Below are 26927 nucleotides of genomic sequence, written 5' to 3'. Positions count from 1 at the left end.
CGTTGTTTACTACCGGAGACTTGAGAACGGTTCTTGGTATTGGTTGTTTCGGTTTTAAGAAAGATAAGGATAAAATATTAGTGTTTACGAATTTAGTCCCATATGTTAATAAATTGTACGGTTACTTAGAGGATGATTGATCAATCTTGATATTTATAATATTTTACGCACAGAATATGCAAATAAATGCTTAAAATAATCTCATGTACTTAAGTACGCACGTTATAAATTATAATTTATAAAACTACGTATAATGTCAGTCCAAAGAATGTATATACGTCAGTCTACATTTAGCTCACTTTCGTCACTAACTTCGTAGTGTCATTTTTGACATAACGTGGTGTTATTTTTCCGTTGCACTGTAAAATAATTTAATTCTAGACGCGATTAAAGAAGTATATCTTTATAAACTATAAAAAATTAAAATAACAGAATGACTAAATACTACCATCTGTAATCTGGCTAGGATTTGGAGCTGATTCCGCCACCCCGCTTCACTTTGGGTTAGTAGATATAAATATAATAGGATATATAATATTTGACGTGGAGATTTTATTGTAATGACCTTTACCACCGAGCACCTGATGTATTATGAAGAAATGTTTTCACTTAAAAACTAGTCTTTAACCGACTTTAAATTGTGCTATATTCATCAAATCAAATCAAAATACTTCAATTAATGTATATAGTATTACCAAATTAAAAACTACCACCGGCTAGGGACAGAAAACACGCTGAGAAGAAACGGATAAAGAAGTTCAGTTGCCGTTCGTATAGTTTAAAAATTGACTTAAGTAAATAAAATGTAATGTGATTGTCTGTTAATTATTCTTAAGACTAGACTCGCTAGTTTATCAACAAAACAAAATTTAAATATAACCGCTTTCAATCCACAGCTCAAAGAGATTCCATTGCCGCCGCCTCATTTGAAATTCATGAAAACAAATTTTATTTGTATACCCTGAGATAGTACGGTTCGCGCTTGAATAAAGTCAACATTGTGGTTGTGTAAATATATTACATTGTCACGCCTCGACAGAAAACCACCTCGTGACCCGTGTTCTTTACAAAAGAGAAATATTTAATTAACATCACTTAGAAGAATATAATGAGATTTCATTAAAATTCACGCTCGTGAATAACGTGTTAGCTTTTTTTTTGGTTTATAAATTTGCAACAGATTCTCGTCTTTTAGATAGAGTTGTTTCAGTTAAATTGTTTTATTAATAAAAAAAATTGAATGTAAAACTTCTTATATCAATAATTCATTTAAATGCATATTATATTAAAGTTAACAGCTAATTAAAATTCTTCATACCCTTACTTGTAGATAAAAATTTAAGTTCCTTAATAAGAACGATCTTTATCATTATTATTTATTTTCTTATTTTATCAAAAAATATTGCTTATTTGTATTCCTGTATCGTACATACTGTACTATACTATCGATTGAATTTAAACTTCATACATAACACCACAAACGTACAACAGACTGAACGAATGTAATGAATGAATGGACGCTTTAAAAAAACGTTGCCATACATTCACGTTAATTAACTTACATAGAAATTTGCTAAAAATATAATTCATTCTTTTAATAATGTTATTATTTACAGCCTTTACATGTTTCGTGACACAAAACTGAAAGAATATTTATATTTATTATTTTATATTATATTTACATTAAATAGGTCAAAGAGAAATTATGAATTTATATAAAAAATAAATAATTATAATTAATTTGTTTTAATATTCTAAAATTTGATAAATATTGAATTTATAATTTTAAAAAAATACCTATATTTTTTTTTATTTTAAGTAGTAAATGATATGCCAGTTCTGTTACGGAACACAACACTCGTTCAATTCAATTATAAACATTTTGATGTTCAGAGCCGCCATTTTGCGAACAGCTGTAACTTGACGAACCAATGCTTACATTCTGAATTTAACAAAAGTTTCACTTTAAAACGTGTTAGGTTTACATTATTCGCTTAGAAACATCTAATATTTTATAATATATTTTATTTACTGTATGTAACTTCTAGTGGTTTAATTTAAATAAATATAAACTCTAAGGTCATCCGGATATTGATTATGACAAAATTAGCTGTAATATTCAATTGAATTGCAATATTTGAAGGTAAAATTAAATAAGTGAAATCCATATCTATCCAAAGCACCCATCGTATAATCAAATTGTGCTCGTAAAATTTTGACTCGTGGATTTAATGGAATCGGCTCGAACCGTTATGTTTGCGATAGTTAGCGTATGGTAAACAGACCGCGTTTGAATCAGCAAATACTAAAATGAACGGAACACTCAAGAAGGGCTGTATTATTATGTTTTCCGTTGAAGGATAAGGTATCTTTATTACTGTAAAGTCCCACTGCTAGGCTAAGCCTCTACCTTCGAGGAGGAGGTTTGGAACGTATTCCACTGCGGGGCTCCAATGCGTTTTGGTGGATACACATTAGGCAGATTTTCATTGAAATTAGACATTTCTTAACGATGTTTTTCTTCACTGCCGAACACAAGAAGAATTATATTAACAAACTAGCAACCCAACCCGGCTTCGCACGGGTACAATGCTGATGCTAAATATACTACAGAATGTCTTACAACGTTCACAGTTTTTCAGTGGTTAGACAATACAAACCGCTATGTCCCTCCGTTTTAAATCTGTAAAAACTTCGAAAATATTCATTTAAATTACATAAAACTTCCCCTTAAATCAATCTATCTATTAAAAAAACCACATCAAAATCCGTTGTGTAATTTTAAAGATATAAGCATAAACATGGACAGACAACGTTAAGCGACTTTGTTTTATACTATGTAATGATTAAGCACATGAAAATTCAGTGGTGCTTGCCTGGGTTTAAGCCCGCAATCATCGGTAAAGATGCATTCATTATAACCATTGGGCCATCTCGGATCTCCATAGTCATAAATATATAGTTATATATGGTACCAAACCATTTTCGGAGAGAACTTTACTTGGTGGTAGGGCTTTATGCAATCCAATAGGCAATATCCTTTAGGCAATAGGGTAATATCCTTTAGGCAATAGGGTGGGTACAACCTACTCATGAGATATTCTACCGCCAAACAATACGTAACATCTTCCTTTTCAAGGTTGGCGGCGTATTGGTGATGTAAGGTTTGGCCAATATTTCTTTAAGCGCCAATGTCTATTGACGGTGTAGACAACTTACCATCAGGTGGCGCAATTGCCCATCCACCTTCGTATGTCATAAAATAAGAAGATATAATGTTAATGTTGCTCATTACTAATGTAAGATGTTACACGTCATATGCTACTACTGTACTCGTAAAGGAGCTTGACTACGTTTTGAACCGGTTTTACATCGGTTAAGATACATGTGTTTTAAATACCAAAAATAGTAAGTAAAAATATCGATTTTTTTTTTTTCAGGATTGTTATTCTTTTATTACAAGGTACGCTAGAGCGCCATTGATAACCCCGTAATATATCAGATCCCCGAAGTTGTGGGTTTCGACGAACACAATAAAACTTCGTCGACCATAGAACTCATCTTCCTCATACTTTTCCGAGATTACGTTGAAAAAGTAGTTCGAAAGAATATTTTGTTATGTAATTGAGTTAAGGATCGAGATATTATTCAATAAATGATTTCCTTACATAAAATAAGAAATTACTATTGTTTCTTGCAATTATTAGTTATGTTATTTTTTCTTGTTTTTAATTTGAATATATTCATACTATTGAAAAAATGTTTAGGTACAAATTAGTACGCTGTGAAGAGCGGGACTTTCTGATCTGAGTTTTCCTTTTTTACATTTGATACCAATAACAAAATATTTTTTATTTCATTTTTAAAATGTTTATAATTTTTATAATGTTAAAATTGGATAAAGGTAACAAAACAAATGCATTGATAATTAATTATATGAATATGTTATATATATTTGAAAACTTACTATACTCTATTCCAACCATAAGAGTTTCCTCTTAATCCAAATAAATAACTTTGACAGCAAATTGACGCGATATAATTGGTCGAGAGCTTGATTAATCAATGTTATTCAGTATGGATTTGCGTAAAATGGCGTTTTTAACGTTGGCGAAACTGTTATCGTAATTTTGAAAGTAAAATTAAAGTGGAAATAATTGGTAAGATGCAAGTATTGTATTATAAATAAAGATATATTAATCATAAACTCTTAGTGGTGTACAACATAGCTAAGTTAATAGCAAATCGCATGAAATAAGTAAATCCAAGGTATGTTTATCTTTTTTCCTACTTCCATTGGAATAGGCTATAGGTGCTTGTTCTGACTTTGTAAGGATAAATCAAAGATTCATGCTCATATCACTAAAGTACGAATTATAAGAAATTATAATTATATAGGCAGCACTGGCAGTAGTCGCTAGTGCTACTATCAAAATTTCCTTAATTGAATATTATACATTAAATCCTTATTACCTCATTTATTAATCATTCTAGAGTAAATATTAATTTTTCATATCTGAGTACTCCGTTAATATTAAATTAAAAACCTAAAATAATTGTGGCATAATATCTCACATGTCACTGCTGATTTATAATATTTTGAGGAGCAGTATATGAAAATAGAATAGTAACATTTTCTAAAAGCGGGCAGCCCTAACCCATAATATCTTAGTTGTCAGTTGTTACTGTCATACTGTCAGTCTGCTGTCAGACGTCACTATAGGATAAAAAATCAATTATTGTTTAACAATAAATAACTGTTTCATTTTTAAATAAATAATAATTGAACAAACATGCGATGGAGTGAAGCAATTACACTTGAATTTGTAAAAATGTATTTAAAACATGATTGCTTGTGGAACCCTAGTCATCCGGGATACAAATTAAAATATCAGAGAGATAAAGCATACGCGGATATATGTTCTGAATTTAAAGATTCTACTATGAAGTCTTTAACCATCCCTGAAGTTAAGATGAAAATAAAGAACTTGAGAACGACTTACGTCCAACAAGTACACAAAATATTGCAGAAATCGAGTCCTGATTCCATTTACGAACCTTCCTTAATCTGGTTTCAAGAAATGGATCGATGTTTGAAACACATCCCAACAAACCGCCATTTAGCCTCTTATACAGTCAGTAACAACTATATTTAAATAAAATAATGTTAGTTTCAAATCTTACATTAGTTTTTTTTTTACAGACACAAGATGCCCCAGATGTTGATACTTCCTGCCAAATATGGGTTGGCCAAGAATTACAAAATAATAACAATGATGAAAATCCTGATCCCCTCATCTCAAATTCAGAGGATGATTATGAATCACCGAAGACTGAAGATTCATTAAGTCCAATTAAAAAAGAGAAGCCACTGTCTCCACTTATGAATAAAAAAAATAAAAAGAAGAAGTTAAAACACAGAAACCATATTGATTATTCCAAAGATTCTAATTTTGAAACTACAAAAGAAGATGAATTTGACATCTATGGTAAATACATAGCTTCTCAATTGAAGAAAATGGATTTACAAAAAGCTATTAGACTTCAATTGGAAATACAAAGCCTAGTAAGCGAAGCCAGGATATCAGATATAACTAGTGATTAGTGTTCTCACATATTACTTATTAAGTATTAAAAGTAACAAAACTTGTCTATTTATAAAATGTAATTTGTAGTTACCTTACTTATAATGTACATATGAATAATTAAATTAATATTAAAATAAGTCTTTAATCATGTGACACAGAATTTAAGGAATTTTGCAATTTTTTCAAATGTTTAAAACATTCTCTATTTAGATTCTAATAATTACAGCATTAAGAAATTCTATTAAATCTATTTAGTGTATGTTTTGAATGTATTGAAAGTTTTTGTATTCCTAACACATAAAATATTTATTAGAAATAATGTAATACAATAATTATTAAATAACTTCATCTACCAATATGTATAGTGCTATTATTTATTTACACAAAATAATGACAAGAATGAAAACAGACAATTTATCAAATATTAAATTTAAATATTATTGATGTTATGTCACCATAGCTAACCAGAGTCATGATTGGCAGTATATATCATCAATCCAATAATAATAAGTTCAAATAAATTGATGTCTCATAAAAGTATAAGATTATGTTAGAATAAAATCACAATTGTATTTCTGTTATAAATATTTACCTTTGGCGCCCGGATATAAAATATTTTCTAATACATACTTGTCGTGTTTACTTTTGTGTTTATATTATCACAGATTTTCAAATTATTTAGGAGTATATTAAAAAGAATAAACATTTTCAGTACTCTTACTTATTTTGTACTTATTGATTTTTATTTGATACTAATTTAGTTTATTGCTTAAAAAGGGTTACGAAAATGTAATACTGGCTTTATTGAAGTATTTTAAATTAATTACTAAAGAAACAGAATTTAACAATACGAGTAAGATTATCCAAGCGTTTTGACAGATTTGTCAAAACAACTATTGTTTTGAAATTTAATAAATCTATTGATCGAAAATTATTCGAAAACAAAAACGTAAAATAATGAGGTGGAGTGAAAACGAAACTTATGAATTTGTAAAGCTGTATTTCAGTCATGAATATCTTTGGAACAATGAACACGAACACTACAAACTAAATAAACGTCGTCTAAAAGCTTACAGAAATATTGTATCTGAATTTAATACATTAACCGGTATATCATTGACCGTAAGTGAAATAAGAGGGAAAATAAAAAACTTGAGATCGACATACACTCAAGAGTTAAATAAAATTAAATTCCGGTCTGGACCTCACTATACTTACGAACCGACAATTAAATGGTTTGCCTATTGGCATAAACGATTTCGTACATTACGAGTGCAAAAAGCGACGGATTCAAGTTCCACATTTGAGGTAGGTACTACTAGGCTATGTTAAAATAGATAGTGACACACATTTATAACTAAATATTTCTCAAATATTTTAGTGTATCGATGTAGGTAGTACTTACATATAGTGTACACGCAGATTGGAGCTGATATTGGTATTAGTATAGTGTTGTATAAAAAAGATATCGAAAGTCCAAAAGTACAAGAAATTTATTATCATCATATTAAAACTAGTTATTATTATTAAATAGTCATACGTTTCCAGGAACCAGGAGACACAGATAATGAAAGTCAGAAGATGTGGATTGCAGATGAAACCGAGAACTTAAGTGATGATCTACACCCATTTGTTTCAGATAACAATAATGAATTAACTCTATTTTTAAAATCTGAACCTGAAGATAATCATCACAACCAAATCAATAATGATAGACATAGGCCACACAAAGTTAAGAAGAGAAAAAAAAATAAACTGCACAATCTCAGTACCGATGTTTCAGATGAATTGAGGTTTAGTTTAGACGCTCAAATGGATTCCGGGAAGGAGGACGAATTTGACATATATGGTAAATACATAGCATCACAATTGAGAAGTATGGATTTAACAAAAGCATTAAGACTTCAGCTAGAAATACAAAGTTTAATTGGTAAAGCAAGGTTGTCAGTTTAATCTAATTAATAGTTTAGATACTAAATCTGTAATTAAGCACACATTCACACAGAAGATTGACATTTACAGGATTGGTTTAAATGGTTCCATTACTAGTCATTTTTTTAAAAGGGATTGCTGCATATTTTTTTTTTATGTTACTGGTGGCAAATGCATGTTTGTAACATAACAAAAAAGTTGGGTCACCTGATTAAAAGGGACACCACTATGCACAACTGCAATGCCGGGGACATTACCCGCCTTTAATTAATATATAAGAGAATATATAATACAATATATTATCGGATCTGGAATATGTTGTGTGTGTGTGATTTTAAATTGGACAGTAAAATGTGAACCAAGCTAGGATAGCATAGCTTCCATATTGAATCAAATTGTTAAACTAATTATACTCAAGATAATTAATAAAAAGACAATAATTAAAACAAAAACATGTACAGATGGACCAGTTGTATTATATATGTAAAAATATTATAGATTAGATTTATTGGATTTTACAAAACTCCATCCCTAAAGGGGCAAAACGGAGGCCGGAAGTTTGTTTTTTGTATATTTCGTGCAGATAAAGCCACAGGTACAGCTAGTAAAAAATATATCCTTCAGGTGAGCTAAAACAGCTCAATATTTTTTCCTTATAATCTATAATATATCTTTTAACTACCATTAATACAAAAAAAATCATCATAGTAATGTAACATATACTGAATATTGTTTGTGTATCTCATAGCTTTAGTAATCCATATCTGAATAAATTGAAAGTAGTTGATCATGTTATAAATTTATACTAATATTTTATGCATATAAACATAAATTTATCAAATCTCGGTATCACTATTGTGGTGACAAGACTTGTTGTTGTGCAGAGATAAGTAAAAGTCGAGATTTGCGCGAATAATGGATATCTTTATTTTGATGCGTTATATATTTGTAGTGGTTACAAAATTTTGCTGATCTAATGTAGGTCATCTACACGATGGTAGTGATTCCAATAGCATTAAACTCTAAAACTAATTTGACAAACCTTAAGATTATTTTACATTTGTTCACAATTTTTTCCACATTTTTTTTGACCAGTGGTTATGCCACGCCACGTTCTGGTTAGAGCCGAATGGGCCTGCACGCCCGAGGAAGTACCAGTCTCTTACTTAAAATTAGCATAAAGCGGTAGCCACGTTCCGTCCGGTATGTCAGAGGCCCGGAGACAAAAACCACCCGCCCCCCAGGCTGCCTTCCGAATTCGGGTATCATAAGGCAACCCCTTTCACTCTCATTGTCGCTTTTCTCTTCTACCTGGTGCTCTCGTCGCCTCAGCGGCCTCAAAAACTTTCTGGCTGCGTGTAGACTGCGATGATCTTCCGTCGAACTAGGCTAGCCTCCATAGGTCCTATAACAGTAATGCCGAAACCGATCGACTGGTTGAGCACATCCAACTAGCTACAGATTCCGTACTGCAGCAGATCCTATCCGCAGAGATCGTAACTCTTGGTGATTTTAATGCCACCCACGCCGAATGGCTTGGATCACGCACTACCGGTCATGCGGATAGATCTGTTCTTGATTTATTAGCATATGATTTGACACAACTGGTCACCTCGCCAACGCGAATATCAGATGTGGAGAATAAAAGTGTGGCACTGCAGGTCAGCGGAATGGGATAGGATGCGGATCTATACATCTTACCTATGGGAGCAGATTTGTTTATCGCCGGCCGGAGAACAAGCTTACACTTAAAGTATTAAAAAAAACATATACATATGTGACGGAGATAGCAATGCTCGTAAGTGATGTCAACCTAGAGATTGTATTTAGTAATAATATAAAAACTAATTAAAATCGATGAGGTCTTCTAATCGGTCTCAATAGAGACTTGTCAGTTGATCCGGATATATTATTGAACGCAAGTGTACTTATTGTTTACAATGTGAGTGAAAATACTATCAACTTCTCACTATTGAATATTTCTTGACAGAAAAAACAATAATAAATAAATATTTATAAGCCTGGTTCAAGATTTCACTTCGGATCTCTGACCTGCGTATACGACACGATATACGATAGCTGTGAAACAACATCCAATACAACAAATGGTGAAGATATATTCATTAGTAATTATCAACAGATTCAACTAGTGGTTGAAAAGTGTTATTTTTAGTGCTATAAAAAGAAGATTATGATCTCGAACAACTCATTTTATTGGTTACGCATTTTGTATATTCATGTAATATACGACCATCGCCAATGGCTATTGGAAATTTTAATTATTCGTTACATCGCCAATGCCATGAAACTTTGAGTACTGAGATTGTCATTGTCAGTTGTGCCTGTAATTGCAATGGCTCATCCTCATCCGTCAAAGCGGACCACAACGATCTTAAGCTTTGCTTTTGGGCGGTAGAATATATGAGTCGATGGTACTTTACCAGACGGGCTTGCACTAGACCATAACACCAAGCCTTATTTTTTATATATTTTTGTGTACAAGTGCTGTTAAAAACACTACAAGGATGTTCAGAACGTTTTAATCTTTTTAAATTTCCTATTATTCAACGTTATTACACATATGTAGTATATTTAATTTGTTGCTTATAAGTTAGAAGTGATTTATACTTTTAGATTCAAATATCTATATTTCTAACTACGACAGTGCGTACTTTCGGTAAGACTTCAAACATTGTTTTTTTTTTAAATTATATTTATTGTTAATATTTGGTTTTTATTGAAAGTAAAAACTAATAAAATTATAAACATTAGTTGTATTCAATGTCTATCTCCTTACCCTCTCCCTATCGTAAAATCCTGCAAAATAGTACGAAATTTAAAAAAAAAATAATCAAATAACATTGTATTTGTAATGTTTAAATGTTCAACTTATTACATTTTTTGTGAGTAAGTGCAAGTGCAATTCACTTGTAACAAAAAATGTAATATGGTCTAAGTATTTCTCCAAACTGGCTGTACATTTTGACCATAAAACAACAAACACAGGACTATATTTTTAAAGAGACTGAATTAAACATTATTTTTCTGGCGATACTACCGCTCCATTCCTGACTCCTGTTCATTTTATAGCTACCAAAATACATCAGCTATAAAATAAAGATCTGAAATGGATAGATGATGAAGTACCTAAAAAACCTTGAAAATTTAAAGACAAACACGACTTCCCCAAACGAAGTGGAATAAACTCACATATAGCCTATTCCAATCGAAGTAGAATAAAGATAAATAAACCTTACATTTACGTATTCCATGCAATTTGCTAATAACTCAGCTATATCGTGCACTACTAAGAGTTTATGATTAATATATCTTTATTTATCATAGAACACTATTACAAAATTCTGATAATATTTTCGTCGACTTTCAAAACGCAATATTTCCATAGTAAAAATCATAGACTAATCTCGACTCGACCAATGATATCACGTCAATTTAGTTTTCTCCTCTTATGGTTGGAATCTCTGAAAATACATGTTATCACCTTCTTCACGTTAATTTTATGGAACGGAGTTCTTTTTGCTTCCAGTGCCTACTGTAAGACATCTCTTAGTAGAGTGAACTGGCAGAAATCGTCACTCAGGCAACCGATCCCTCTCTTATCTAATCATTTAAACTTTTTTTTGTTATTGCATTAATTCACACGTGATTATTTATTGTCATTTAATCATTCTCAAGCGTTAATGTATTCTATTGTGGATATTATATCTTAATACTTAATACGTAGCAAAACCAACTTCGTTCCAATCGAATCGGACGCCCGACGACATCTCTTGTTTAAATTATACAAATGGCCGCTATAAGAAATATTAACCACTCCTTACATCGTCAATGCGCCAACCTTGGGAACTAAGATGCTATGGCCCTTCTGCCTGTAGTTACACTGGCCAGTTATAAAACAATAATAATTATTATTATACCCTTACACCTCAAACCTGAACACAACAATACCAAGTATTGCTTTATGGAAGAATATCTAATGAGTAGGTGGTGACTACCCAAAAAATTGGGAAAAAAGTACTAAATAAATAAGTTTGGATAGAAAAACAAAACACAGCATGTCTGATTTTTTTATTGCTGTTACAGCATCCGTTTATAATACAAACAAACATCGCTTACGTTTCACTAGTGAAAATTCAGATCTTGCTTGTACCGATTGTTACCGCTCCATGTCTCCGTATCCAAGTCAAATAGTTCATGAATGTTATATACGGTGCCTGTACTGCTCTCAAAAACTTGGTAATGTCGGGTAAATCACATCAAAATGTAGTTTAAGTACATGAGGTTCAACAGATTCGGCGTTTTGCTATTTAAAAAAAAAACCGATAATCTGACTCCGAGGGCAGTGCGCATTTATGTAATAAAAAAAAACTAAACTTAAAAAAAAAAAACTTAGGGTATAAATAACGTTAAAGCCGGTGTACACATTTGTATCACTTATGGCACATAGACACGCCACGGTGTAAGCCGGCTTAATTAAGACTAGAGTAGTGTCATAATCTCGAAAAATACATTTGCAGACCGATATATCCAATGTGCGCTGATTCCCTTATTTTATTTGTTCTTAAACCAACAGTTCCGTAAACAAAAGCGTCAGATAACAAGACATGAAAACTGACGAAGGTATTCACGTCGACGCCTTAAACGCAAGAATAGATGTTCTTATTCAAAACATTCTACATACACACTTTTTCTTAAAATTATTCCAATCACATAGCGTTTTACAACAACAAAAATATTATTAAAAATTAAACTTATATTTTGTTAATAGGCAACACTGAATCGTCGTATCCATTCTTGAATTTTTACGCTTATTAATATTTACGTAGATTAAAGTTTCGCTTGACAGTTACTTATTAAAGTAAAAAAAAAAACATTGTACTATATAAATGCAATAGTTTTTATAAAAAATGGAAGCAAAGGGATTACTGAATAAAGGAAGCATTTGTTTTAATATTAAACTAACCAAGAATTAAAGCTTCAAGTAACGTATCAACATTAACAAATATTTTTTTTATATAATATCAATATAATTTGGTTTATTTTTAATGATGGCAATAATAATTCGTTTGTTGATACGAGATTTGACGCGAAGACAAAAAATGTTGAATCCTTGCATCAAAACCACTTTTACAATAATTTCTCATAAGTACAATTTAAAATTTGGGCAGATAAATGATATGGCGTAATAATACTATACGTAAGAACACATGTTTTAACTTAAATAATTTTACGGATTCTTGTAATTCTTGTCGTTTCTTAATGAAAATAAAAGTGTCACTGAAAATTAGAACTTCAACCATAACCAGAGTCAATATGTGCGTGCGTACACTATCTATATGTTATCAAAGATAAACCAGACTGGTTTGTTGTAAAACAGTTGCGCAAACAAAATAATTTATTTTATATTTCAATTGAAAATTAGTACTTTTAAAATATAAACAATATCGTTAAAATCTTAAAAAGTGCAGATGAATAATGGGATTAAACATGGCGGAACCTCCATTCCCCTCCCCCTCGCACGTTATCGTATCTTTACCCACACCCGGCGCGTAAGAAGTACACTGGTAGTGGTGCCAATGACAAACGCGAATTTTACAAGAATCCGTAAATTATTCCACTTTTCTTGTCCATACTTTTTCTTTTATAAAATGCGTGCAACTTTAACTGAACGTAACATTGTAAGTTATCAAACAGTAGTAGATTATTTGATAGTTGACGTTTATATTAAATGTTTTGTTTATTTTTTTAGCATAGATTGTCGAAATAGATTAAAGTTGCACGCATACTGTTCAGAACATTTTACTGCCTTTTAGAATTCACTCAAAATATTAACAAACAATCATGTCATGGTTTTTACAACAATCAATTTGCGTGTCCGCCATTATTTTTTTAAATAATTTTATATTCAACAAGAAAAATCAGCGTAGCATCCCTAAATTTTCCTATGTGACTAAGCTCGATTGTTTTATAATTTAAACAGATAATATAACACAAATACAAAAATAGATTTTATTTTATTATAATATTTGACAGATTCATTTCCTCTCGATTTCAAGTTATCCGGTCTTGTGTCACAACACTAATCAAACAAACCTTTACTTTTATTACATAGCAACACTGAATAAAGATAATTTAGGGTTGCAATATGAAGATGTTATATTTAAAACCGGGATGCTACGCACAATACGACAATTGGACTAAAACGTCAATATACTAAATTTATACAAGGAGAAGACAACCAAATCTCATTTTTGTACAATATATCACATAAATCCAAAACAACGCCGTCTGCAGCAGCTACATGCGTGGAAGAACTGTCCTTGATTGATAAAATTACGCAACATTAATCGAAATACAATTTTAATAAAAAAAAAATTGTGATGAACACGTAGACTAAAAATAAGTCTAATCATAAACTTAGTTAATACTCAGTATCCTTTAAAAGGATCTCTTTGTCATTTGATAACAGTAACAAATATCGAAGTCAAATGGTGAGCGCTATTATTATGCGTGTATTGTACTTGATATTGAAGCGAATCTAATTTGAATAATTTTATCAACCTTAGCCACATCAAGGTACAGAAGATAATCCAAATATTTCAATGATGAAAAAATAAACGCTCTGATTTCACTTAGACGGTTACAAAACTAACACTCGTATCGTATCCGATGGCCATAATGATATTTGTATGGACAGTTTTATTTAAGTAACAAACTAGGAATACTAACGCCGAGTTCGATTAAAAAACGAAAAAAAAATATTGAGATCAACAACGGCCATACAAAGATCGGTACGGTCGGAAGGCGGGTCGCTCGGGCGGAGGGCCCAGGCCCGAGCGCTCAGTGCCGAGCTCTTCGGGCTGAGCGCTCAGGGCCTCCGGCTCAGGCGTCGGAGCACAGCTGCTTGGGCGTGTAGACGGACGCGTTGGGGTCGAGCGGTGAGCCGTCGGACAGCCGCAGCTTGGACACGCTGCCGCTCACCGGCGTCACGAACTCCGTCGGCATCACGGCTAGCATTTGAGCTTTCAGTTCCTCTATCTCTTTCTCTTGTCTCGATATTAAACCTGAAACGAAACGAGTGAAAACGCTCAGATGAAGTTTCCTTAACAATATAAAATATAGTAACACCTCGTGCGACAACATATTCGAAAGCCACGCGCCGTACCCTCCTGTATGTGCATGTGGCGCTTGGCGTCCCCCAGCGCGGACAGCAGGTCCAGCTTGACGCGCGTCTCGGCGGACAGCGAGCGCTCCAGGTGCGCGGCGCGCTCCTGCAGCGCCGCGCACGCGCCCGCCAGCCGCGCGCCGCCGCCGCTCTCCTCGCGCGACGCGCGCGTCTCCAGCGTCCGCACCTGCGCACTCTGCTGTCACTCTTTATCTTTTACGATGCGCCGCTGCCGACGGGCGCCGAGATGTCGTCTCTCTCGTGCTTACGATCACGCTGGCGTGCTCGCTCTTAAACGACGAGCGGTGATTCCTCAGGGGGTCGCGCGTTCTACGACCAAAATATAAGCATATCGATTCGGTTCAATAGAACGCTCCGGAAGCGGAGGGTACCTGGTCCGAGGCGCAGGCCAGGTCGCGCTGCAGCTGCGCGGCCCGCTCGCGCGTCTTCTGCAGCTCGCGTCGCAGCGCGCCCGTCTCCGCCTCCTGCGCAGTGCGGCGCGAGCGACACCACTCGCTCTCGCACTCGGCGCTGCACGCGGAAACACCGCGGGGACGCGTCCGAACGTAAGGCGTCGGCGTCGATTTTATCGAGTGGACAAAAGATTTCGTTTCGTTAGATATCGACGACGTGCAACTATAAAAATATCAAACCGTAAAGGAGATATTACAGCGCCCATGCGTGTGAATAAACACAGTCACATTCCCAGAATCGACACTAGCGGTTTTTAAAAAGCGAACTCCTTGGGGTCGGGGCCCGCGCCCTGCAGCGATAACATAAGAGGCAGCCTACGTGGGGGGTCGCGGCGTGTGTCGCGCCCGCAGCAGCTGGTGCTCGGCCGCGGCGCGCGCGCGCCTCTCCTCGCTCAGGCGGCGCTCCATCGCCGAGCGCTCGCTGCACACACGGGATATGGTTACTTAGAGCAGCGGGGCGCGGCGGGGGGTGCGGGGGCGGCTGCCGACCTGTGCTGCAGCAGCGCGCGGCGCCGCAGCTCGGCCTCGGCCGCCCGCGCCGCCGCGAGCTCCGCGCGCGCGCGCCGCAGCTCCTCCGCCAGCTCGCGACACGAACGCTGCGACAGATGCATGTCAGTCGACGCCGACCGGCGGACGGTTCGTTCGTCCTGGAGCGATATCGTTGGAGGCTCGTCGGAGCCGGAGCGAGAGAACGCAACTAGAGCTGCCCGCTCGCCGGCCGGCCCCCTACTCGTCTGCCTTCTCCTGCCCCGCTACGAGAAGAGGAAAGCTACTCACCGATTCCTTCTCCCTCAGTTCGCGTTCTCTGTCCCTCTCCCTTTCTTCTCTCCTCTCTTTTTCCTTCTCTCTCTCTTTATGACTATTACTATCTTTATTACTCTTTACATATTCTTTTGTACTTTCTACTTCTTTTTCTTTAACTAATATTTCTTTTGCTGAAATTACAAAAAATAAATAAATATATGGTTTCTCTTTAATGAATGCAGGAAGGCAGACGAGCAGATGTGCCGTCCGAGGGTGATAGTATACCTCTGCGCAAGGACATTGGTAGCATCAGAGGCTTTGGACATGCCGCACATTGCCAATACGCAGCAAGACATGGAGTATATATGAATAGACTAGTTGACACTACGAATTCTTCCCAATAAATCCTTATTAATCTACAAGTACAAATATACGTAATTATTATTTTTCATAGTACGGTAATCAGGTGAAACATAACAAACGAATTCGTATGAGACCGACAAAAAAACAAGGAATCGTCTGTAGATTAGACAGGAGGATTTCAAAGAAAAAACTTATAACTATAAGCTCCTTTTTTTATTGAATGTCCAGCGAAGCGGACTATCAATAACTAGCCCAATTATATAACTGTACGAGCCAGGCAGCGCGTACAGTGCTATGTATCGTCGCATAAGCATTTTCACATTATTTCATCAGTTCGTGTACGGCTAGCAATCATTCCGCGCGCGCTCATATCATTATATCATATAATTCTTAATTACTTACAATCAATATATCAATCAATATCAGAGACTTTCATTCCACTCTACAATCAACTATCACTAAAAGATTGTACGGACCGTACATCCCTTTTTTGGTCCTTCGAGCTTATTGCGATTCAGTGACTACGTGGACAAAACTTGACTCTGTTTTACAAGTGTGTGTTATCAAGGAAATCGTACATCATTTTTTATCATCAATAACAGCTGCGTGGCAGACATATCCACCAGCTACCTCCCAGTCATTGCAGCGATCGAGAGAATTCAAGTAAGATTCTGATAATTTTCTATTTTTTTCTTACCTCCTCCTATCCTTATATCACGATGACAAGCATGGAGGATTTACTGCAAACTCAAGAGCAAACATTTGGGGCTATAGAACAACTATACAGCAACTTCAAAAAGGACAGCACGGAGCGCAAAAATGCTGATTATATCAAACGTCGGTTAATAACTCTAGACAATTACTGACAAGAATATCAATCAAATCATATTCAATTGTGTGGATTGGGTGATAAGTCTCATTCATATTTTACATCAAATCAATACGAAATGGTCAAGGACAGGTTCACTAATATCAGATCTGCTATACAAAATTACGAACCTCTAAAGGAGACATCCTCTGATAAGACCGGCAACGCCTGTAGGTGTGCCGAAAGGCCAACATGGCCAGCAATCTACTAGCCAAGCTCATCAAGGCTCATATAGCAAAACAGACTTACATTCGAACATACAATTACAAATATCATGTTGGACACAGTATCAGAAAAATGGGAGTTCGATCACCTGTTACGTATATTAAATACTCGTTGGTCTGCAATCGACTCTCTTCATTGGGAATTAGACGGCGAATTGGGGGGTAGGGATCCAGGATACGAAGCTGCGTTCTTCAATTACGAAAAAGCCTACAAAGACGCTATCAAATCTATCAATAAAAAGATGTGGTCAGTTTCCCATCGTGATCAGTCTACTCCGCAGATAGAAATACCAACTTTCTCCGGCAGTTATCATCAATGGAATTCGTTCAAGGATTTATTTACTGAAACGATTCATAGCAACCCTTCACTCTCTAGTGCCCAGAAGATGCAATTCCTGAAGTCTAAAGTCAAGGGTGAAGCAGAGAGACTTATACAACATTTGCCTATATCATATGATAACTATTCAATCTGTTGGGACATCTTAAATCACAGGTTTAACAACAAAAAACTAATTTTAAATTCTCATATCAATATTATGCTCAGCATTCCTGTAGCGCAGCAATCCTCATACAGTCATATCAAAAGGATCCATGACAACATTTCGGAAAGCCTGAATGCAATCAAAAACCTAGGCATTGAGGTAGACTCGTGGGATCCACTTCTCATTTATCTCATGTGTCAGAAATTGGATTCTGACACTCATAAAGAATATGTAGCATCCGTGAAGAACCCAAGAGACGTACCTAAGCTACAAGAATTTCTATAATTTTTGGAAAGTAAGTTTACTACCATGGAATCGACACATTGTAAGCAAGAACAGCATTTTAATAAGCCGATTACGCGAAACGTTGGTCAAAATCATCAATCATTTTTTGAACCGAAGTATCATAAATCAAATAATTATAATAATAAACAACTATTTCAACACACCGGACGAGCAATTTCGCAATCTCTACCAAGAAAATTCGTTAATGTTGCAAAATTTTTCAAGTGTCCTATTTGTCAATCGGATGCACACGGAGTTTTTCATTGCAAACAATTTATCGACATGTCGCAACCGCTAAAACGTGAAACTGTAGCGAAATATAAATTATGCCAAAATTGTCTTTATTGCCATCATGGAGGCATGTGTTTCAGAAAAAAGATGCCGTGAATGTAATCAAGCACATAATACCTTACTACATGGAGCATTCGAGAAACTTGAGCCTTCTGTCGTAACTCGCACGTGTCACGTGGCACTACAACGCGATATACCGGAAATACTTTTAGCGACAGCACAGCTCAAGGTTTGTATATATAAACATAATTGACCACCATTACACCGTAATACATATATACAATTATAATGTTTTATATGAATATCTGAATATAATAATAATATCATGCTTAGTGCACAAATGTGTGAGCAAATACAGACACTCACTCCCAATGGTACGGCTTCCCGGCTGGACCGAAGAGATAAAGGGCAGGAACAATACGACTTTATGAGATAGTAACAACCTTGCCAAACACGTATACGTATAAAATGTATTAGCGGACCAAACGAAACATAAGGTAGCTACTAAACAATTGAGTCTGTCTTATCAATGGCAAACCTTGTTTGACTGCCTTGTTGACACGCGGTCTAGAAGTTGAAAACGTGTACACACGTGAGTACATGCACGCACGTACGAGCACGTGAGGCCGTTGGTCCTTCGCCTAAGCTCTCTTCGGTCGTGTAGGATTTGTAGTGGGGGAAAGGAATGCACCCGTGTCCTATATGTCCGGCGTAGTTAGTTAGTTACCTTTGACATTGAACACAAAGACCGAAATCGTCGTACCCTATTCCAATCGAAGGAGCAGAAAAAGGAAACTATAGATTACCGTATTTCTTGCGATTTACTAAAAGCTCCGCTGTATTATGCTTTACAGACAATTTTTGATTTATATATTATTATAATACAAATTCTAGTTTAATGTTCCAGTTCAATTTTTAATCCACTTTAGTTTTACTTACAAAGTTCCGATAGCGACCGATTTACCGAAATTCAAACGGCATTTTTTTGCGAATCCATAATGTCAAATAATACCATAGATTATTCAAGATCTCCAATGGTGACGCGTCAATTCAATGTCAAAGTAACTTACTCCTCTTGTGGTAGGAATAGACTACAGATATTTATGAACTTATTGGAAAGACTTAATTATGTTTTACTTTGGATAAATATTTGTCAAATTCCACTCACTTTCTGTGCTCTTATGACTATCACTGCTATCTTTCTCCTTTTCTCTATTCTTATGTCTCTTCTTCTCTTCTCTTAATGAACTCGCCTCTTTCCTTTCCAATTTCGTCGACTTAACACTTCCTGGAATTCAATTATAAATATATTTAATGGCGATCGATGACTGCTATAGTTCAATCGGGTGCTTTTCGTACTTTGCACAACCTCGTGGGAATTCGAAATAGGGTTATTTTTATTGATGGCCGTTGAATATGTAACTTTTTATTATATATTAAAACAAAAATTTAAATAACAAAAAAAATAAACGAGGTAATAGCCATGCAGACATTTTGATTTAAAAAACACACTAAAAACCATCAAACCAAACTAAACGACGAAGCATTTGACGTCGTCACGTGAAATTAGGAAGACAGAGAAATAACCAATAAAATTTACTATAATGTACTATATGGTATGGTGGTGGTCATAAACGGATTGAACCGTTTTAACTGATTCACTGGGTTCAGAAAAGTATCGGCTAGGTACATTTTGGAATATACTATCTACTTATTTATTTGTTCTTTATTGCACCTAGACTTAAAACATATGGATTAAACAAAAGTTGCTTGAATGCAACAGGCCGCCTTTGGGCAGGACCGGCTGTAAAATAAATGTGGGAAGGAACTTCTGTTGGAGTACATAAGTGAAGCTGACCTTTGTTCAAGTCGTGCCGCTCGTCGTCGTCGGGCGCGCCGGGCCCGCTGGCCGAGCCGTTGCTGAGCAGGTGCGTACTCGCCTGAGGGCTCGCCTGCGAGCCCGGCTGCGCGGCCGCCTGCCCACTGGCCTGCGTGCTCGCCTGCGTGCTGGCCTGCGTGCTCGCTGGCGTACTCGCCTGCGTGCTCGCTTGTGAATTCGCTTGCGCGGCGGCCGTCGCCTTGTCTCGTGCCTGCTGCGCTACATGCTTCTCTAACTTTTCGAGCTGTAGGCGAGTATACAATTATAATATTGAATTATCTCCTAATGTCGAATGAAATAGAAACGGTAGCCACCGGGGCGACAATGGTCACCTTAACGTGTAAGGCGTGGTCGGCCACACACACGCCGTTGTGGTCGCGCGCACAGCGGCGCCGCACGGAGCCGTTCATGTGCCGCGCGTCGCTCTGTGTCTGCGCTTGTGTCTGCGCTTGCGTTTGGGTGAACTCGCCGCTTTTACACTCCGCCTCTTTACTACTCTGCATATTCTAAAATAAGAAAAATTAAACAACAGCTACAGTTGGACGATATCATTGAGTATTTCTTGTAATAAGTATCTAATGACTTTCAAATTCTGAAACTGAGTCACGGCCGAGAAGACTATTCGAATAAATCAGTCCACGGTGTATACCTGTTCTATGATCGCACTCTCTGGCAAGGCGTCCCGTAGGAGCTGGAAGTAAAACTCATTCTCGGCCCGCACTTGCCGCTGTCTTCTTAATTTTAGCCGCTGCCCAACATATGCCTGCGGGCAAATTGAAGACGAATGATGAACCGAACTCTTTGGAGAACAATGGGCTTCGGACCGCTCTTATTTAACTTTACCTGTTAGTACATGGGAACTAGAGCACATCTTGAGAATTAAAGCCAGTCCACTCAAGATATATATATAGTCTTCATGTAAATAGAGCCCGCATGGGTAGAGATTGTTGAAGGAATGGCATTTTATAGTGCATTGAATGAATGCTTCAAATTAGTTAAGCTGTTTACTTTCTTAAGAGGCGAGACAGCCTTAATCTATGAGGCTCGCGGACTGGTACTTCAGCTTTACAAGCGTACAAACCTTGACGCCGAAGCCCAGCGACAGCGCGGGGTAGCCCAGGCAGTGCGCGGCCAGCGGGCGCCACAGCTCCAGCGAGCCGGCGCGCGCGCGCACGGCGCCCTCCGCGTACACCACGAGGCAGCACAGCGCCACCGTCGGCAGGCAGATGCCCTTGTCGCCGACTGCGGGGGTGCGCTCGCTTAGGCTTGCCTTACGCTTAGCTACCGGTGCTTCGGAAAAAGATACCCCAAAAGACCAGCGAAAGAAACTCAGCTGCGAGAGGGTGACTTTCTCTACGAGTCATAGGTTGTATGGTTTCTGAGTACCGGTGTTACTTGCGCTCGCTATGCAGTCGACTAACGGGAGTGATTTTTAAGGTTATATTTTTTACTCGTATCAGAAATTAATAATATTTTGATTTATTTAAATGTATTCTTTAAGTACAAGTGATAGTCTTTTGCAGCACATCGTGTGCTGCTGTGAATATTACACTGAAAGTAACTAAAACAACATTGCTTCATTTAAATATTGTTTTGCAGTCCGTCCGACGTAACGTACAGTATGTTACGTTACGTTAGTCTATAATACATATTATTAACAGGCACGTGATAAATGACTACACCTATAGACAGGCACTGCAAGTAGCTGCCATATATACGCTACTTCAACTTTCACTGTGACCAGAGCCATGGGATTTAAAGGAACAAGATGTTATGAGGAATGGACCCGTGTATAATACGCGCTGACGGTAGCGTCAGCAGAATCACGTCAATAGCTCGCGGTGATTCCTACTCGTTTGTTAGTGAAGTTTTTATCGTGATTCGCTACTGCGATGTATAATTATTTTTTTTTATAAGAATATTATTAGATTATAATAATAAATAGGAAGGCAGGTAAAACATCCAGTTGATCATACAAAAAATTACATGAAGAAATTGTGCTAAAAAGTGTTACCCTTTGCACAAATTACATAATTACATTCAGAATGTATTTGCAAACGCTTCTTTGCTTTTCGGGAATTGTTTCGATATATTTTGTCAAAAATCAATCTCATAGCAAGCGTGCTATCCTTTATTAAACCGACTCATTCGGGTTTTAAATCAGAATAATGCAATACATTCTGTTGCTATACGTCGACACAAATCTCTTTCGTCGATAGAAAATAATGTTAACTAGCATTCCACATCGATATAAAAACCGATTTCAATGTAAATAGCTTTCGATGATGCAGACTCTAATATAAACAGACTAAACCGAAAATAAATCTATTCAGATATCGGAAATAGTTCCTACATTAGTAACGAATATTTAATAATAGACAAGACATTGAGACTAAGATACTGATGAGATGTTATATTGGTTTTACTTGGTGGTTGGGCTTTGTGCGGGCTTGCACTGGGTAGGTGCCACCCACTCATCAGATATTCTACCGTCAAACAGCAGTACTCAGCACTGTTGTGTACCGGTTTGAAGGGTGAATGAGCAAGTGTAACTACGGGCACAAGGCTCCCATACAACAAACGCCATTTTTTACCTATTTTTGCTTGATTTCAATACACGTGAACAAGTAGGCACTTGAAATATTCACAATATACTTAAATGTATGTTTACTTTAATAATAAATAACAATTTTAAATTCAAAAATAAACAATAATAATAATGGTACGGAACCCTTCATGCGCGAGTCCGACTCGCACTTGGCCGGTTAGTTAATTGTGATAATGTTTCAGAGTAGTTCTCAATGGTAACATAGTGACTGATGGTAGTAACTCTTATACAGATAAATTATAGTTTTTTAAGATTGTTGATGTAACATATTTATTATCAGTGTATGTTTTTTTATAATAATGTATTGTTATCTAATGATATTTAAATATCCTTTAAACTTATTGATAATGATAGTAACTGATTGTAATGAGAGAATGGATGACTACTAATTAAATTTCAAAAACGAGTCTTAAAAAATATATATGGACTACAATATATTATAAACTGGAGGTAAAGATAAGTCATGCGATTTAAAAAAAAAAACTACAAACTTGAGTCAACTTCCTCAAGATTTCAAATCATCGAACGATTAGCACAATTGTAAAATCATTGCAATCATTATTATACAATATTTTTTATTTTCTTTCCTTAATATTTATGTATATCGGAACATACAACGTCTTTCCTCTTAGAAGGAATCGTTAACTTGAATTATTAACATTACTTGTTTTTGTCAGTGTGTGTATTTGACTACATGTATTATTGTATACTTACATGTGTACCACACATATTGTACCCACACATAGGTACTGGCGGCGAAGAATATGTACTGTAGTGGTATAAAGAAGAAACATATCAAGTCGGACATCAAGGCTATACATATGAAAAACACAGAGAACGCCTGAAACAATAAAACTGATTAAGAATCTGAAACATATTATAAAATTCTTCTTATAATTTATCTATCCATTATATCTCATAGTTCTTAAAAGGTTATAAGAAACTTATTACTTACAATGTTTTACGTTAACATTTACATATATAAATGTTGTATGTAAATACAACCTTCCAATTTATCTCTTTTATGTGTATATTAGAGTCAACGCTCTACAGGATTATATAAAATTTAAAACTACCTACTAATTGTATATAGAATGTACATTCTGATAACCAAAGACAACTATACAGTATATACAACATATATATATATATAACATATATATATATAACAATATACTATAGAGTATATTGATATATGTCCAGATAAAAATATTAACACCATGCATTTTTATCATCTATATAATCTTGTGTTAAGTGATACGCTGGTCTAGTCTAGTTTGTGATCGATTAAATTAATAGATACTTTTAATTCAATTTGATAATTAAATTTTAAAGATGTGGAGTCAAAAACGACAATTAGCTCAATTATTAGCTATTAAATATTTTAATCTATTTATCAATTATTATGAATATTTAGGTCAATACTAATTAGATAAATATTCAAATGGAAACTTTTTTTTTTAAATCAATATAGTTATAATATAGAAGCATTAATTAACTGTCATGTATTAATTGTCAACTAAAAACTAGCACTGGTTTCAAAAATGACGCCATTAAACTAAGAATTAAATTGAATTCAAAATTGACCTGACCTGAGAAAAATCATCAAAATGGACTAAGTAAGTCTTTATTTTTCTATTTCTCAGATTTTGTAATTTATCTTGAGACAGGAGTATATATTATGTGGTTAAATTTAAGCACTATATTTTTTATCTGTAACATGTCTGATTCTCTTATTTACAAGCTGTTAATTAACTTCACCTGCTTATATCTTTGGGTCAAATCTTTGAACAGCTTAAAACCTTTTTGGTGTTAGTAACAATATAAACTAAAATATAAATTTTAGTTTAAGTATATTAAATAAAATTTATTTGAGATAACTTTTAACTTCAATAATTATCAAATATATTTGTATGTCTTAATAGATTATTAAATTTTACTAAATGTAAATAAGTTAATGACAATAGAAGCTTACAATTAAATAAGAAAAAATAGTATTGAATGATATATCATAATATTAGACAATATAACTTACAACTCCGTGATATTTAAATGAATCATAAACAGATTTCAGCATCATCCAGAATGGCCAGAGAAACTCAAATCTGAACTCAAGCATATAGTCTGCCATAATGACTGTAGCCCACAGCATCACAAATTTCAGATACAACAGAGAACTGTAAATTAAAATTATTTTTAGGATGATTTTTATTTCATAATGAGTACTCAAATAATGGAAAGGATAAAATGAGGATTAACGGTTGCATATCATAGCTTTCAACTTATATTATCTTTTTTTACAATAATGAATTAATATATTGACAATGCATAGTTTTTGACTATGACTTTCTTATAATACCTACAAAACTTTAATTACTAATCTATATAACTATTTCATTGTAAATTTTATTTTTTATTATATTTTCTAAATTATTATTATTATTAATTATCAATAAATAACATACATTATAGTTTGTTATCAGATACATACTTCTAAAATAAAGCAAAATGTATTTTAATCGAAATAAATAATTTCTTTTTCTCAGACATTATTTATTATTAATAAATCTATCAATAAAATGGTATGTTTTATACCTTAAGTAGTATAAGCAGAGTCAATATATTCTTGATACATTTTTAACACAATAATAATTACTAAATAAATTAACTGTTATAAAAAGAAATGGTTAAATCTTGTACAATAACTTTGCCATCGATATTTTAATTCAAAATAGTTAAAAAAAACATATCTTTTAAACCTTTTAAATTCTGCAAAATAAGACATTAATAATAAAGTTTAAATTGCGACATCGCTTATACGTGATGCATACATGCTATTTATATTATTTCATGAGCGGGAAATATTATTTCTTACTTTTAAATTGAGCCGTCAGTCGAACTACTGAAGAAGACTATCACCAGATGGTGACCTAGCCTACACGTTCTTATACCACCGGCATCAAAACTTGATTTTTAACAGAATTAACGACAGTTAAAGATATATTTAATCTTGAGGGGTCTTAATAAGATTTAAATAAGATAAAAAAGCACTTCCACTCACTTTGCATACATTCCTTCGCCGATTTTGTTGCGCTTTATGGGGCGCCGCTTGCCTGATTCGGCATTTCGCCTCTTCATATTTTATCCTCCACCGTGTTAGTCACAAATACAGGCTCTCCGTTCACAACACTTATTTACAACGAAACATCTATGAAAACAATGCTCCGTAAGATAGAGCTTTTTGTTGTCAATCGGCCTACGTCCAGAATTTACGAGGGAGATGGATGAATTATCGGTAAGCTCTTTTTGCGTTCACTCACAAAATAGTGGTGTTGCTAGACAATAAAATTTGAAATAAAAAATTGCACACATTATTTAGTTACGTATAAGAGTAGAGAGTATAATGTTAGCATAAAAACATAATAGCGAGCAATCATTCATAAAATTTGTAATTTGTTTTTTTTTCAAAATTCAATTCTTGAAATAATATGTTTTTTAGTTCTTTTAATTCATAAAAGTTGTCATTCTGGAAGGGGTTATGTATGAATAGCAAAGATAATATTATAATCATCACACTTGTGAATAACAAACTAAAAACTCCTTCCTAGTTTCGTTTGTATAATATAGCATTATAGGTAAAGCTTAATAATATAGTTTAGTGATTGTATTTCTTATTGATCACAGTTCATTACCTATATAAAAAAAAATTTCATTACCGAAAATTGAAACTTTACTCATAAACTAAGCTTTATCATTTAAAAAAATGATTTTCAGAGCAATATATGAAATATAGTACTGATAAAAAATTGAATAAGATAGTCAAGAAGAGTTCTTTACGTTGACTTATCGCCTCAAACTACGAGGTAAGAATTCGGCCCCTCATGGAATACTGCTCTCACTTCTAGGCGAGAGCGCCCCAGTACCGGCTTCTTCCTTTTGACGATATTTATAGTAGAGCGATTCAAAATGAATAATTAATTTGGATAAAAATATGCCGGTAACAT

The 26927-nt window shown here is 34.8% G+C and overlaps 3 protein-coding genes across 3 annotated transcripts; 2 read left to right on the top strand and 1 right to left on the bottom strand.

Moving 5' to 3' along the window:
- The first annotated feature begins 4697 nt into the window (after positions 1–4697).
- LOC113404351 (uncharacterized) lies at positions 4698–5725 on the top strand. The gene is made up of 2 exons (XM_026645220.2): positions 4698–5135; positions 5204–5725. The coding sequence occupies exons 1-2, from the start codon at positions 4794–4796 to the stop codon at positions 5603–5605; spliced, it is 744 nt and encodes a 247-aa protein (XP_026501005.1). The 5' UTR covers positions 4698–4793; the 3' UTR covers positions 5606–5725.
- A 763-nt stretch (positions 5726–6488) lies between these two features.
- On the top strand, positions 6489–7769 carry LOC113404350 (uncharacterized). The gene is made up of 2 exons (XM_026645219.2): positions 6489–6896; positions 7137–7769. Exons 1-2 carry the CDS (start codon positions 6546–6548, stop codon positions 7539–7541), a joined length of 756 nt encoding a protein of 251 aa, XP_026501004.2. The 5' UTR covers positions 6489–6545; the 3' UTR covers positions 7542–7769.
- A 3825-nt stretch (positions 7770–11594) lies between these two features.
- LOC113404348 (macoilin-1) lies at positions 11595–26242 on the bottom strand. Its single transcript, XM_064217448.1, has 15 exons — positions 25985–26242; positions 24959–25100; positions 23638–23764; positions 21397–21557; positions 20965–21078; positions 20648–20821; positions 20295–20559; positions 19605–19724; positions 15957–16114; positions 15669–15775; positions 15499–15600; positions 15099–15237; positions 14707–14893; positions 14414–14605; positions 11595–14337 (listed from the first exon to the last, which is right to left on the bottom strand). Exons 1-14 carry the CDS (start codon positions 26059–26061, stop codon positions 14424–14426), a joined length of 2055 nt encoding a protein of 684 aa, XP_064073518.1. The 5' UTR covers positions 26062–26242; the 3' UTR covers positions 11595–14337; positions 14414–14423.
- Between the last annotated feature and the right edge of the window lie 685 nt (positions 26243–26927).

The sequence above is a fragment of the Vanessa tameamea genome, chromosome 17 (genome assembly GCF_037043105.1).
Source record: "Vanessa tameamea isolate UH-Manoa-2023 chromosome 17, ilVanTame1 primary haplotype, whole genome shotgun sequence".
NCBI lineage: Eukaryota > Metazoa > Arthropoda > Insecta > Lepidoptera > Nymphalidae > Vanessa > Vanessa tameamea.
Note: the sequence above shows the minus strand (reverse complement) of the source record. Positions and strands in the feature narration are given on the sequence as shown.